The 13,005-nt window shown below is 35.3% G+C and overlaps 1 protein-coding gene across 1 annotated transcript; it reads right to left on the reverse strand.

The window, feature by feature from the left end:
* Positions 1–4,093: 4,093 nt before the first annotated feature.
* LOC107664001 (syntaxin-19-like) lies at positions 4,094–10,936 on the reverse strand. Its single transcript, XM_016454444.1, has 2 exons — positions 10,749–10,936; positions 4,094–5,246 (listed from the first exon to the last, which is right to left on the reverse strand). Exon 2 carries the CDS (start codon positions 5,147–5,149, stop codon positions 4,244–4,246), a length of 906 nt encoding a protein of 301 aa, XP_016309930.1. The 5' UTR covers positions 5,150–5,246; positions 10,749–10,936; the 3' UTR covers positions 4,094–4,243.
* Positions 10,937–13,005: the final 2,069 nt, after the last annotated feature.

The following is a 13,005-nucleotide window of genomic DNA, read 5'->3' on the forward strand; positions in this document are numbered from 1 at the left end:
GATTTATGTCTGGAGGTGGGTTGTAGTTACTGGATGAATGGATGACTAAGCATTTATTTGTTAGTGTTCCTACTCTAATTTGATAACGATATCACATAGACCAAAGCACACAATATAGAACTTGCAGAATATTTCATACCCACAAACATTTTCAAGATTTCTTTTCCGATGAAACTCGTCGTCTTGCAGCTGCTTCAGTGTTGTGCTGGTTGATTCAAACTCTTCTGTTGTAGCACTATCTAGTGTCCATCAGCTTACAGTGACATGAAGCATAGCCTACAAGATCTTATAGACTGCGAAAAGACGCCGATTTTATATAGAGTTTATGCAATGAAAACAATTTGAATTATTTAACTGTTAGCTACATGGTTTTATTTAAGTGCTGTGATTGACATAACTAGACAGTTTACCTTTGACTCAGATGATGATTGAAAGTGTGGAGGGTGCTCTGCTTACTTCAGAAGTAGCTACTTCTAAACGTCTTTGTAGTCTTCAACATAATGATACTTCACTTCTGTGACATTACCTGTTCAGTGATGTCCCACATGGACTTCTCTAAAATAGACTTCATGCTGAGGTCAAATGAAAATCAGGGACATTTTTGCAATGACATAGACTCACATGGGATGTTGTTTGTTCAAGTGTGTGTGTCTCTCTCTCTCTCTCTCTCTCTCTCTTTGTGTGTGTGTGTGTGTGTGTGTGTCAGGTTTTGCCTTCATTATAGAGACCAAATGTCCCCACAAGGATAGTTAAACCTGAAAGCGCCTTTTTGTGTATTCCCATTGGCGATCAATGGTCATCACAAGGAAAATAGTTTAATAAATACATTAAATAGTCAGTGTTGGGGTTTAGCTAATACAATAACCTTCATATTGTGTATATGCGATGTCCTCCTCACTAATGTAGTCAAAGGAATGTGTGCATGTGTTCACAGGTCTAATAATAATGCTTTCTCCTTCAAAAATCAAGGCCAATCTCCAGACATTGACTTGTACTTCAAGTATTTGTCAACAGATGGCAATGTTGTCCAATACGTTTAAACTTGCTGCTTATTTTCCTATAAGGACTTCCTGCTTTGACAATGTCCATTTGACTGGATTCATTCAATGCAATCTCTTTGTATGCAGCTTGAAATAAAACAATAAAATAATTTCTTTAAAAAAAAATAATTTAGTCAAAGGAAGTACATTTCAAGTTTTAATAACATTCAAGCATTAGTTTTTGGAATATCGACACATTATATATTCATTTTCTGACTTATTTTGAAAAAAAAAAATAGATCATTGGGATTGAAAAGAGCCTTGAAATGTCATGGAAACACTGTATCTTTAAAAATCAACAAAAGCTGCGATTTCTGTAGTCAGTAGGCTATAAATATTTATGCTCAGTTCTGTAATGTTTCATAGAACTTGCTTTTTGTGCATTAAATAAAAATGTAATAGAAATTCTACACAATTAAAAAGTTAAGCAAGAGTCATGCAAATTCAATGGTCCAATAAAAAATGTGAACCCTTGTAAACACAATGGAATTGTTTTGCCTACATTGCATTTTCTAATAATATTCTTCCCCTTCAATTTCTGGGCAACACGTTTTCTTCTGAAAATACAGAGACACCCAGATCCTAGAAACTGTGTCAACACCTGATACCTCTGCTGACTCACCACATGTCTTCATTATTCACTTCATCATGAGACCAACCAGTTTCATTCTAATTAGCTCCACAGTAACGGCTTTTTAACTGCCCTTACGAAAAAGAAGTTTATTCAAGTGTGCTATTAGTATACTGAGCAAATATTAGACTGCCTTTGGTAGATTACATTTTACAGATATTTTAAAATGGTTACTCATATTTTATTCTTGTTTTAAAATAACCAGCTAAAAATTGTAATCCTTGTGGGCCTGATTAGCCTACTTCATCTGAATTAAGGTGCGGTCACATTGGCAAAATTGTCCATTAGTGTGGTGATACATGCCTGATAGCACTCATGATGTGTTTGTTTTCATCTGGAAGATGTATTTTTTTAGAGTGTTTGCTCATCTGCAATACGTCTCTAAGACATTTCTGTCATAGACAGGAAATAAATAGTCATTTAGAAACAGTCTTTAAGATTTAGAATGTACTTTTTAAAGATGTTTATCAGATGTTTGTACACTGCAGATGCTTTCCAGATGAAGCGCTTTTTAACATACATCTTGAAGACGTGCTACTCATGCTATCTGTACAGCTCACACAAATCGGCGGGGGATGGTCTTCTCACGATCGCGATGGTTGGGGTACAGCACCATATTTAATTTTTTGACTGGAATGGAGCAATGGATGTGCTTAAAGGATTGTGCTGTTGTTTAACTGCATAGTAGGTAATGGATTGTTCCGCTGTAAAAAACAAACTCCACAAAACAGTTTTGAAAGTGGTTAAAATTATGTGATCTAGTATCTTTATATAGTGCGTGTCAGTCACTGGCTATCGCCTCACAGTCTCATTTTCATCCACCTTAAATTCAACATGGTGTCTAATCTGACTAAGGTCTATTGAAATAATGGAATAATAATGGATAAATGTGACTGCACCTTTATGGGAGCATTTATACGACACAGTTTTTGTTTTGAAAACAGGTCTGAAAGTGCAAGTTTTTATCGTCTCTAAAAAAAAGTGAATTTGTAGAAATGCGTATGTGTGCAGATTGAAGCATAGTGTTTCTTTACATTTACATTTAGACATTTAGCAGACACTTTTATCCAAAGCGACTTACAAATGAGGACAATGGAAGCAATCAAAATCAACAAAAGAGCAATGATATGCAAGTGCTATAACAAGTCTCAGTTAGCTTAATGCAGAACACATAGCAAGGTTTTTTTTTAATCATATAATAAATAAAAAGAAAACAGATAGAAAAAGAATAGAGCAAGCTAGTGTTAGAGGCCTTTACAAAGTGACATTGCCATCTACTGGCCTGGCATGGATAATACAGTGTCTTTAGTCATTTTCACGGATCCACGCAAACGTTTTGACAACGTTGCCCTCTATGCGCCAAACTTTTCACAAATGCAAAGGAAAACTTTTCAGTTTTTAGTACACACATCAACGATAAAAAACGAAAAGTTGTCACTTCGTAAAGAAACACTACGCACCTCCACACATGCGCATATAGACTAAACACATAATGCAACTGATGCAAGTAGGTCCTCATGTGACAGTAACAACATGGTGAATGTAGTACATCCGAATTTCATTCATACTATAGAACATACTCTTTTAACGGTAAGTAAATTCAAATACCAACTCAGACTCAATTTTAGATGCACTGAGCGTAGATTACGCAGAAATGATAACGGTATTGTTTTCAAAAATCTGCAATTTGAAACACAGTTTCAAAAGTTTGTATTTTCAGGCCCCCAATATGCCATTGTTGTGTAAATGAACAACCAAAATGCATAAAAAGTTTCTATTTTTAGTTGAAAACAGTGTTGTGTAAACGCCCCCTTAGATGTAGTAGACTTGCAGAAATCTTTCAGAAGGCCTTTTGCTTGAAAATATAGGACGTATTTGCTTAGTCTTATCTCTTATGACAGAATGTTTGATTTTTAGCTCAGATATTTGATTAACATAAACCAGACACTAGATTAACAATGACAAATTTAAAATAATACTGAAATTAAAAAAAATAGAAGTCAGCTAAATAAATTGGCAAATTCCAAAATAGTGCACCTTTTTCTACAATAACAAAATGCAAAATAAGTATACCTTTGATTGCTTCTTACATAACTTATGTGATGTAACAAAACATAATAACCTTTTGTGAAATCTTTATATAACCATTTGTATTCCATGTCAACACCCAGCTAAAAGTCTTCATTGCTACACTCTTAAAAATAAAGGTTCTTTATTGGCATCAATAAATGGCCACAAGAAATCTTTACCATCCATGGAAACTTTTCATTCCACAAAAGGTGAATTCTTTACAGTGGAAAAAAGGTTCTTAGATTATTAAAATGTTCTTCACACTAAGAAAAATGGTTATTTTAACACTGAAAGGTTCTTTGGGAAACCAAAACTGGTGGCATCGCTGTGAAACCCATCTTTTGGAACCTTCATTTTTAAGAGTGTATGGAGCCTTCCTGTTTTAATATTGTCCAAAAGTGCTTTGTGTCCTTGCTTTTTATCTTCATCAGGCAGAGGTCAATGTCTGCAGTTAGTGTATTCAGCCCTTGAGAGCACAGTAAATGAGCAACGTTCCCATAGTTTACTTTGCCAGCCTTGCCCAAGGACAGCAACAAAAGCACAGTCTTCTGAGAGGGTTCTTCTTCTTGTATCTTACAGCCGTTTTGAACTTCTCCTTCGTGACCGCTACATAGTCTTGCGTCTTCTCCACATTGGCTTGTATGTTCTCGATCTGGTGGCCTTGCTCTTCCACCAGCATGAACACATCTAGAAAGAGATCTCGCAGGTCCTTCATGTTGCTCTCCAGGTTCAGGAGCTCTTTGTGGCGTTGCTCGATCTCTGAGAGCTGCGTACGGGTGATCTTTGCATCCACTATGATGTTCTCATTGAAGATCTCCCACTTGCCCTGCTCTATCATGTTGTCCACCTCATCTTCGGACACCTCGCGACCCGATACCTCCAACTGCCGGATGATGAACTGCTTGCATTTGCTCTGCTTGCTCAGGATGGTGTCGTTGTGTTGGCGCATTACTTGCTGGAACTGGCGAAAGAGGGCCGCGTGCTGGGTCCTCTGGATACGGGACGTGGCGACGTCCGGGCCCAGCTCGGCCTCGGTTCGCTTAGCCTGCTTGGAAAGCACGTCTAACCTTTTATGCAGGCTCTCGGCCAATAGCTTGATGTCTCGCGTCATGCTGCTCTCCTTTTTCATGATGCTGAGGCGCCTGATGGTGGCCACAAAGTTGCTCTGCTGCTGGCTGAACTTACTGACTTCAGAGTTCAGCTCCTCGATGCTGTCACGAATGCTCTGAGCCTCCTTTAGGAAGTTCTCCAGGATAGGCTCTGCCTCGAAGATCACGGCCTGCAGGCCTATCAGCGAGGACGGGTCCATGTCCTCCTCCTCCTCCTCCTCCTCGTTGAAGGGGTTGTTGTCCACCGGCTTATCGCTGGCCTTCATTCGCTGACGCAACTCCTCCATGCGGTCCTTCATGACTGCAGGGGAAGAAGACCTTGATGGAGACCAGGGCAGATTTTCTCTTAGATTTGAGTGTTGTCTGTGTGTAAAATGTTCCTCTGCTTCTCATACCCTGTAAATAACCAGAGAAGGGATATTGAGTTAACAATAACAGTAACAGTATTGTCATGTATTGTCTTTTCGTCAGGTTTTTTTGCACTGAAAATTTTAATTCCTAAAAGGATAGTTCACCTGAAATGTAAATTATCTATATTAGTTCACTCTCATGGTGTTCCAAACGTGTATGCTGGTTTTTTCTTACAACCAGAGTTATTGTAGTATCAATAATTTACTACTGTATTTTTTTGTTCATATTTTTTATTTGTTTTAATTTTTATGTTCTCCTTTTTAATTATAATTTTAGTTAATGATTTAGAAATGTTGTTGTGTTTTTGTCATTTTTTTTTAAATGTGACTGTATAGTTTACAGTTTTTTGTTTTAGTTTATTTAGTTTTATCTTATACTTTTTATTTATTTTTTTTTATTTTTTTTATTTTTTTTTTTCAAATAATGAATGGGTCTTTTATGTTTGTTTGTTTTGTATGATTTAGTTTTATGGATTTTTTTTTAATGAAAATAATTTTGTTTACAACTGCAGTTCAGAGTGACCATGCCTTTTAATCTTACAAAAATAATAATTAATTAATTAGAAAAACACACATAATCCATATGATTTTAAATCTAAATTTTAAATTCTAAATGTAAATGTAAATCTGGATTATCACACATGATAACCAATGCTATTTTTGACATTAGTGATGCTAAAACTATGGAGCTTAACAGGTCAAGTTTTCACAGAAACAACATCTCAGATCCTCTAAAGAGAAAAAAATATGAGGTGGGAGGAAAAAAATATATAGGCCTATCAGTGTTTTTGCATTCACTCGAAAATATTTAGCGTTCCCCCAAGCTTTGCATTTGCTCACTAAGAATATAAAAGTTTTGCATGTAAAGACAAAGTTTCTTGGGGGAATGCAAAAAAACACAGCACGGAAAATAGAAAATGTAATTTTTATATTATATTTCATAAATATAACATAATAATAATGATTTGATCATGACCATGTCCCTATCTTTGTTAAGTAACTCCTTTTATTTACAAGTAACAATTTTAACTTTGGAAATGATAAAAATATATAGAACTTCTATATCTTTGTGTGTGTCACAGTGTATTAGTGGTACTAGTAGGCCTATTGTTTATATAGCTACTATTGTAGTATTTATTAATATTTTAAATAAGCTTCGATTTTTATGTTTAGGCTACAGTTTGTCATTTTAGTTTAAGCTTTATGAATTTTAAGTGCTTTTGTCATTTTTTGTTGTTGATCTATTTAATTGATTAAATAAATGTATTTAATATATTAATTTTCAACCCAACTTTGGGTCAAATATGGACTAACCCAACTTTTGGGTTAAAAATTTGATGTAAAAATGTAACCCAACAGTTGGGTTAGTCCATATTTAACCCAAACCAAAGTTGGGTTGAAACAACCCAGCATTTTTTAGAGTGTACATTTTAGGATTCACAGGTTTCACGCCTGGAAATATGTGGAAATATTACGAAGTCTGTAAACAGGACGTTAACAGAGGCTAGAGACGGGACACGACCACTGATATATAATAGAGAACATATATCATTTATAAAGATCAGTGGACACACACGGCGCGCTAGCACAGAAAATACTGTACAAGCTCACTGTTCGCGATGCTACTAAACACTGAATGAGGGGAGGGGGCTTATATGAATGTAGCATATCTCTGAAGAGAAGTTACTGTCTTAAAAAAAAGTTGCGATGGCATTTTCCTTTCATCATACCTTCATATAATGCATATTAAAGTAGCGTTATTAAGCGTGCAGCTGCTTTGTTTACATCAGTAACCAAGGAAATATCATTGCTGCAGTTCCATAAGCGCCACCTGCTGTCAGAGAGTGAGTTTGCGTTTTTAGCATAATTTCACAAATCAGACCATTCCGTTTGCTTTAAATCTTGAAATTATACAATGAAATTTAAAAAAAAAAAACTGTTCATGCTATATGTAGGTTTTTTTTTTTGGACTGTGATTAAAATGCTGTTTTGTTTTGTTTTGTTTTGTTTTGTTTTGTTTTGTTTTGTTTTGTTTTATGTTATGTTATGTTATGTTATGTTATGTTGTTTTGTTTTGTTTACAGGCCAGTTTAGCCTGTAATAGAGCAAATAAACAGCTTGTTCTTGTACACTTTCATTCTTTCTTATCGCTTGCTTAAAGGGAAAAAAAATCAGTAAATCAGTATCGAAATCGGCTCATTTGTTTGCAAAAAAAAAATTTTTTAATAATAATAATAATAAAGGCAGCAGTTCTAATTTTTTTAAGCTTTTTTAAGTTTTCATTTGATATATTTTATAGATTAATTTCCATTGACATTAACAATTTTAATAGTTTTCATTTTAGTTAACAATAACAAACCTGGTGTGATCATGTGTTATTCTAGTAAAATCACAGACGTCCTAGTTGGTACTGCGTTACAGAAAACAGACTATATTTGTAAAGGTCACATTTTTGTCAGATGCTTTTCCATGCATTATGCCTTCAGCTGCAGCTCTTGTGTCAAAGGAAGGATTAAACCGAGGCTTTTATTCCAAACCTGTGCTGTATTCCCAGTCCACATATCACTGCTGCGCATTCATCATGATCACTGTAATTTATAAAGTCTGTTTTGACACTGCAGAACATGATATATTAGCATTCACTGGAATCTGCTTCCAAACAGCTCACTGACTGGCTCGCTTCACAAAAAGTAAGATGCATGACTGCTGATGTTTTTATCCTTAGTCTAGCTGCCTGGACTGTGGTTTTGGAAAGTGAGCATAACGCCAAGGGGTGGGTTATTCTGAACTTGTCTGAGGAAAGTAAAACAGCGCTCCAAATCACCGGCTATCCGGTTACTAGAGGGATTTCAAACAGGAAAGACTGCAGTTGCATGCGTGTGTGAGAACAGCCCACCCAAGCTCCTTAGGGAGAAAGCTTATGAATATAAGAGTGGCCTTTGTTTTCTGCAGGACATTCGAGGAAGTCACACACACCTACCAATAAATTGCACAACAATCTATAATCCAGTCTTCAGATTATGTTGGTTTACTGAATTCGGATCAAACTAGGTCATATTAAATTGTAACTAGGTGCCACTTTAGTTTATCAGAGTGTCTCTGCTTTCCATAAGAGCCATGAGTTTATGTTTTAAAATATATGCAGGCTGATATATTGATATATTTCCACTCCCCTGGTCTAAATCTAATGATGGTCCATTCTGACAATTAATTATATATATATATTGACACAGGGAAATAGTATTGAGCACGCTTACTGAAATTTATTTAAAACTTCTTACAAAAGCCTTTGTTGTTAATGACAGCTTCAAGACGCCTCCTGTCTGGAGAAACTAGTTGCATGCATTGCTCAGGTGTGATTTTGGCCCATTCTTCCACACAGTCTTCAAATCTTGAAGTCAGGTGATTGGCTGGGCCATTCTAGCAGCTTTCCTTTCTCTGAAACCAATTGAGAGTTTCTTTGGCTGTGTTTGGGATCATTGTCTCGCTGAAATGTCCACCCTTGTTTCATCTTCATCATCCTGGTAGATGGCAGCAGATTTCTATCGAGAATGTCTCGGTATATTTTTCCATTCATCCTTCCTTCAATTATATGAATTTTGCCAGTGCTACACCATGATGATTTGGGGTGATGTGCAGTGCTATTTGACCTCCAAACATGCTGTGTATTGTGGCATCCAAAGAGTACAATGTTTGTCTCATCTGACCAGACTATATTCTCCCAATATTTCGCAGGCTTGTCTAAATGTTGAGCAGCAAACTTTAAATGAGCTTCAACATGCTTTTTCTTCAGCAATAGAGCCTTGCGTGGTGAGCGTGTATACAGGACATGGCAGTTGAGTGCATTACTTATTATTTTCTTTGAAACAATTGTACATGCTAATTCCATGTCTTTCTGAAGCTCTCCACAAGTGATCCTTGGCTCTTGGACATTTGGGGTGATGTGCAGTGCTATTTGACCTCCAAACATGCTGTGTATTGTGGCATCCAAAGAGTACAATGTTTGTCTCATCTGACCAGACTATATTCTCCCAATATTTCGCAGGCTTGTCTAAATGTTGAGCAGCAAACTTTAAATGAGCTTCAACATGCTTTTTCTTCAGCAATAGAGCCTTGCGTGGTGAGCGTGTATACAGGACACGGCGGTTGGGTGCATTACTTATTATTTTCTTTGAAATCTTTCTGAAGCTCTCCACAAGTGATCCTTGGCTCTTATAGACAACTCTTCTGATAATTATTTTCACTCCTCTGTCAGAAATCTTGCGAGGAGCGCCTGGTCATGGTCGGTTTATGGTGAAATGATGGTCTTTCCACTTCCGGATTATGGCCCCAACAGTGCTCACTGGTACATTCAGAAGTACAGAAATCCTTCTGCAACCAATGCCAGCAGTATGTTTTGCAACAATAAGGTTGCGAAGGTCTTGAGAAAGCTCTTTGCTTTTACCCATCATGAAATGTTTCTTGTGTGACACATTGGTCATGAGACACCTTTTTATAGGCCATCAGTTGCGACTGAAGCAGCTAATATTAATTTCCACTGACGAGGGGCAGGATTGCTTTCTAATTACTGATAGATTTCACCTGGTGTCTTGGCTTTCCATGCCTTTTTGCACCACGCTTTCTTCATGTGTTCAATACTTTTTCCCTGTGTCATTCTACTTTATTACACAGAACTTAATTTCTGAACTTATTTGTTTTATTCTCTTTGTAGAATAAATGTAATAGATGTCTCTTTACCGACATCTGGTGAAAATTTCATGTCAACAGCACCTTTAGAAATATATTTACTGAGAAAAAATGGTGATGTGTTCAATACTTATTTTACCCGCTGTATATATATATGTGTGTGTGTGTGTGTGTGTACATTATTATTATTATTATCTATTATCTATTATTATTATTATTATTATTAATACATTACCAGTTTCAATAGAAGTTTCATTAAAGCATATTTTAATTTACCATAAATGTTTGCCACTACATTCTGCAATACAAAAAAAAATGTAATTTATTTATGAAAAATTACGAAATTATGTATAAAGGCGTATTTAAGTCCTACTTAAATGGCCTAAAAACTATATATATATATATATAACTTTCTTAATCTGCAGCATTTGGATTGTTTATATGTTTTTAATGATATGTTCAACTATGTATCCATATGTATCACACGACTGTTATAAAACTGCATTTTTGTGATAATTCAGTGTAATTACCATTAATAATGTTGCATATAAACCAGATAACACAAAACACTTAATATATGAATTATAACACTAACAAATAACAACTGTTTAATATTAACAGTATTTTGATTTTTTTTTTTTTTACTTGATAACAATGATTAATTTCTCTATTCCATAGCTATATCTTCCACTGATCTAGAGAAGAATATTTCTTAAATACCTAAATCCTGGATATCAATATATCATGGTTTCTTTCTCCTTTTCTCTACTAAACTGATAAACATAGGAGAAAAAAATATTACCTCGTATTGCTTTTAATCCCTGGATGGTTGAATATTGCTTCATTTTGAGTTGCCCAGAATTTTAGTCAACCCTTTATTCAGCCATGGACTTGTGAGCTCTAAGCCGGATCTGCTGAAGCGTTCAGGAAGCCCTTGGCATATTCTCAGCTCCGAGCAACACAAATATGTGCTAGTGCGAGTTTTCCCTCTGCTCCACTGGTGGCAGTTATGTACTGTAGGCCTATATCAAAGGAACACAACACAGACTCCTGGGAAATCTGGTCAAGCCCGTTTAAAACCACACCCCCAGTCACAGTTAGACATCTGTTTGACCGATGGAGGGTGATGCTTGTTAAACAGGAGAAGTGTGGGTGATGTGATTCAAAAAGGCATTGAAAGAGCACATGCGGTGACCTCTGCACCCGCTATTGTATATGAGACAACAATGAGCTCAGGAAACTTCTTAAATTATTATTGACAAAGCTGGCCTACACAGACGTGTCTATTCTTAGCACCCATATTCTGTTTCCTGATCATTTCCACTAACTGTGGCACATTCATCTGAATCATGGTTAGTAAAAATAAGAAGAATGTCATTGGTTTTGTTGTTTCATCATGTTATGGCAGAAGAGGGAGTATTAATATATGGGTGTGATAGTTTAACAAACCTGTTCTGGAAGTGTTGAAGGATAACGCTAGAAAGCGAACGGTGAGATAACTGTTATTTCTGTTAGATTTGATATAGCCTACTTATGCATTTAAACATAAATAGATGGTGATTAGGTTAATACAACTGGGATAGCAATGTTTTTCTGGTGACGAACAGTCAACAGAATGACTCGGCAGTCAGAAATCATATGTTACCTCTTCCCTGAACTCCAAACAGACACGACTGGCAACTTTCCCTCGGATTAATCCTTTCTTCAGCTTTGGTCTGGACTGAGCCTGACACTATATATCATCGGGGAAAGGCTGAATGATGTGAGGGGGGGAAACTGCAGACACATTTCAACACGTCTCAAAATCCTCCCACAAACACATAGCAAACACTGTCATAAGAAATATTAGAGGCTGATTTAATTTAAAGCTGATTTAAAGTTAATTCTCCATCACTTGTTGAATGATGAAAGTATACTGCACATAATATGAGTGATAAAGTTGATAAAGAGGACAAGCAAAACATGAGTCAGATACAACACAAACTAAAACATTATACAGAATTGAACACGTGTATCTCTGACAATAAACCACTTTATTTAGACCTGGACTGAATACGATATATGATTATTAAAACTGCTTTTATTTAGACCTTGACTGAATACGATATATGATTATTAAAACTGCTTTTATTTAGACCTTGACTGAATACGATATATGATTATTAAAACTGCTTAGAAATAGACCTTGACTGAATACGATATATGATTATTAAAACTGCTTTTATTTAGACCTTGACTGAATACGATATATTTAATCTTGATTGTTTCATTTTAATTCTATTCTGGTGGCACACAGAGCCAAAATTATGAAAATTGTGTTAGTGTCTAAATATATATGGACCTAATTGTATATTTTCAGACACTTAACCGCATGTTAATTGCAATTTAGTGAAAAAAGTTTACATTTATATTAACTGCAATTAGCTGAACTTTAGAGTGCTTTTTTGATCCCCTTAAGTTGATCTTTATATGTAATTTCATAACTACTTCCATTGTCTTTGAAATATGCTTATAGTTTACTGTCGAATGTACTGACAAGGATTTATGATAAACTAAAATATACTACTGATACATTTCTATTGACACTCGTATGTTAAGTATTTAAATATATTTTTACTTACACTTTTGTAATAATGAAGTTTCAATTTATTACATTTAAAATACATACACTTTAAATGTAATATTGACAAACACATGACAGTTAAAATAATTAGGTACTTAATATGTGCTTTAGTATGTTAGTCAACACATCAAAATAAGTGTACTTCTTTGAAGCATGACTAAAGTTTACAACATAAGGATTTAAAGTGTACTTTCAATGTCAAACGTTTAATTTGACTTAATTTCAGTTTTTAAAGGTGTACTTAAGTGTGTTAAGAAACAGGCGTGAAAGTGTGCTCTCTTTAAATACACTTAAGTTGGCTTTTTATTTCATTAATATTAATGATATTGTTTTTTAAAATATACTTTTAAGATTTGAACAACACTACAAGGGCATATTCTATACATTTAAGTGCACTTCTTTTTCACAAGAGTATATAAACAATTCTCTTAACAAG

This window comes from Sinocyclocheilus anshuiensis, unplaced genomic scaffold, assembly GCF_001515605.1.
Source record: "Sinocyclocheilus anshuiensis isolate Anshui unplaced genomic scaffold, SAMN03320099.WGS_v1.1 scaffold247, whole genome shotgun sequence".
Taxonomy (NCBI): Eukaryota; Metazoa; Chordata; class Actinopteri; order Cypriniformes; family Cyprinidae; genus Sinocyclocheilus; species Sinocyclocheilus anshuiensis.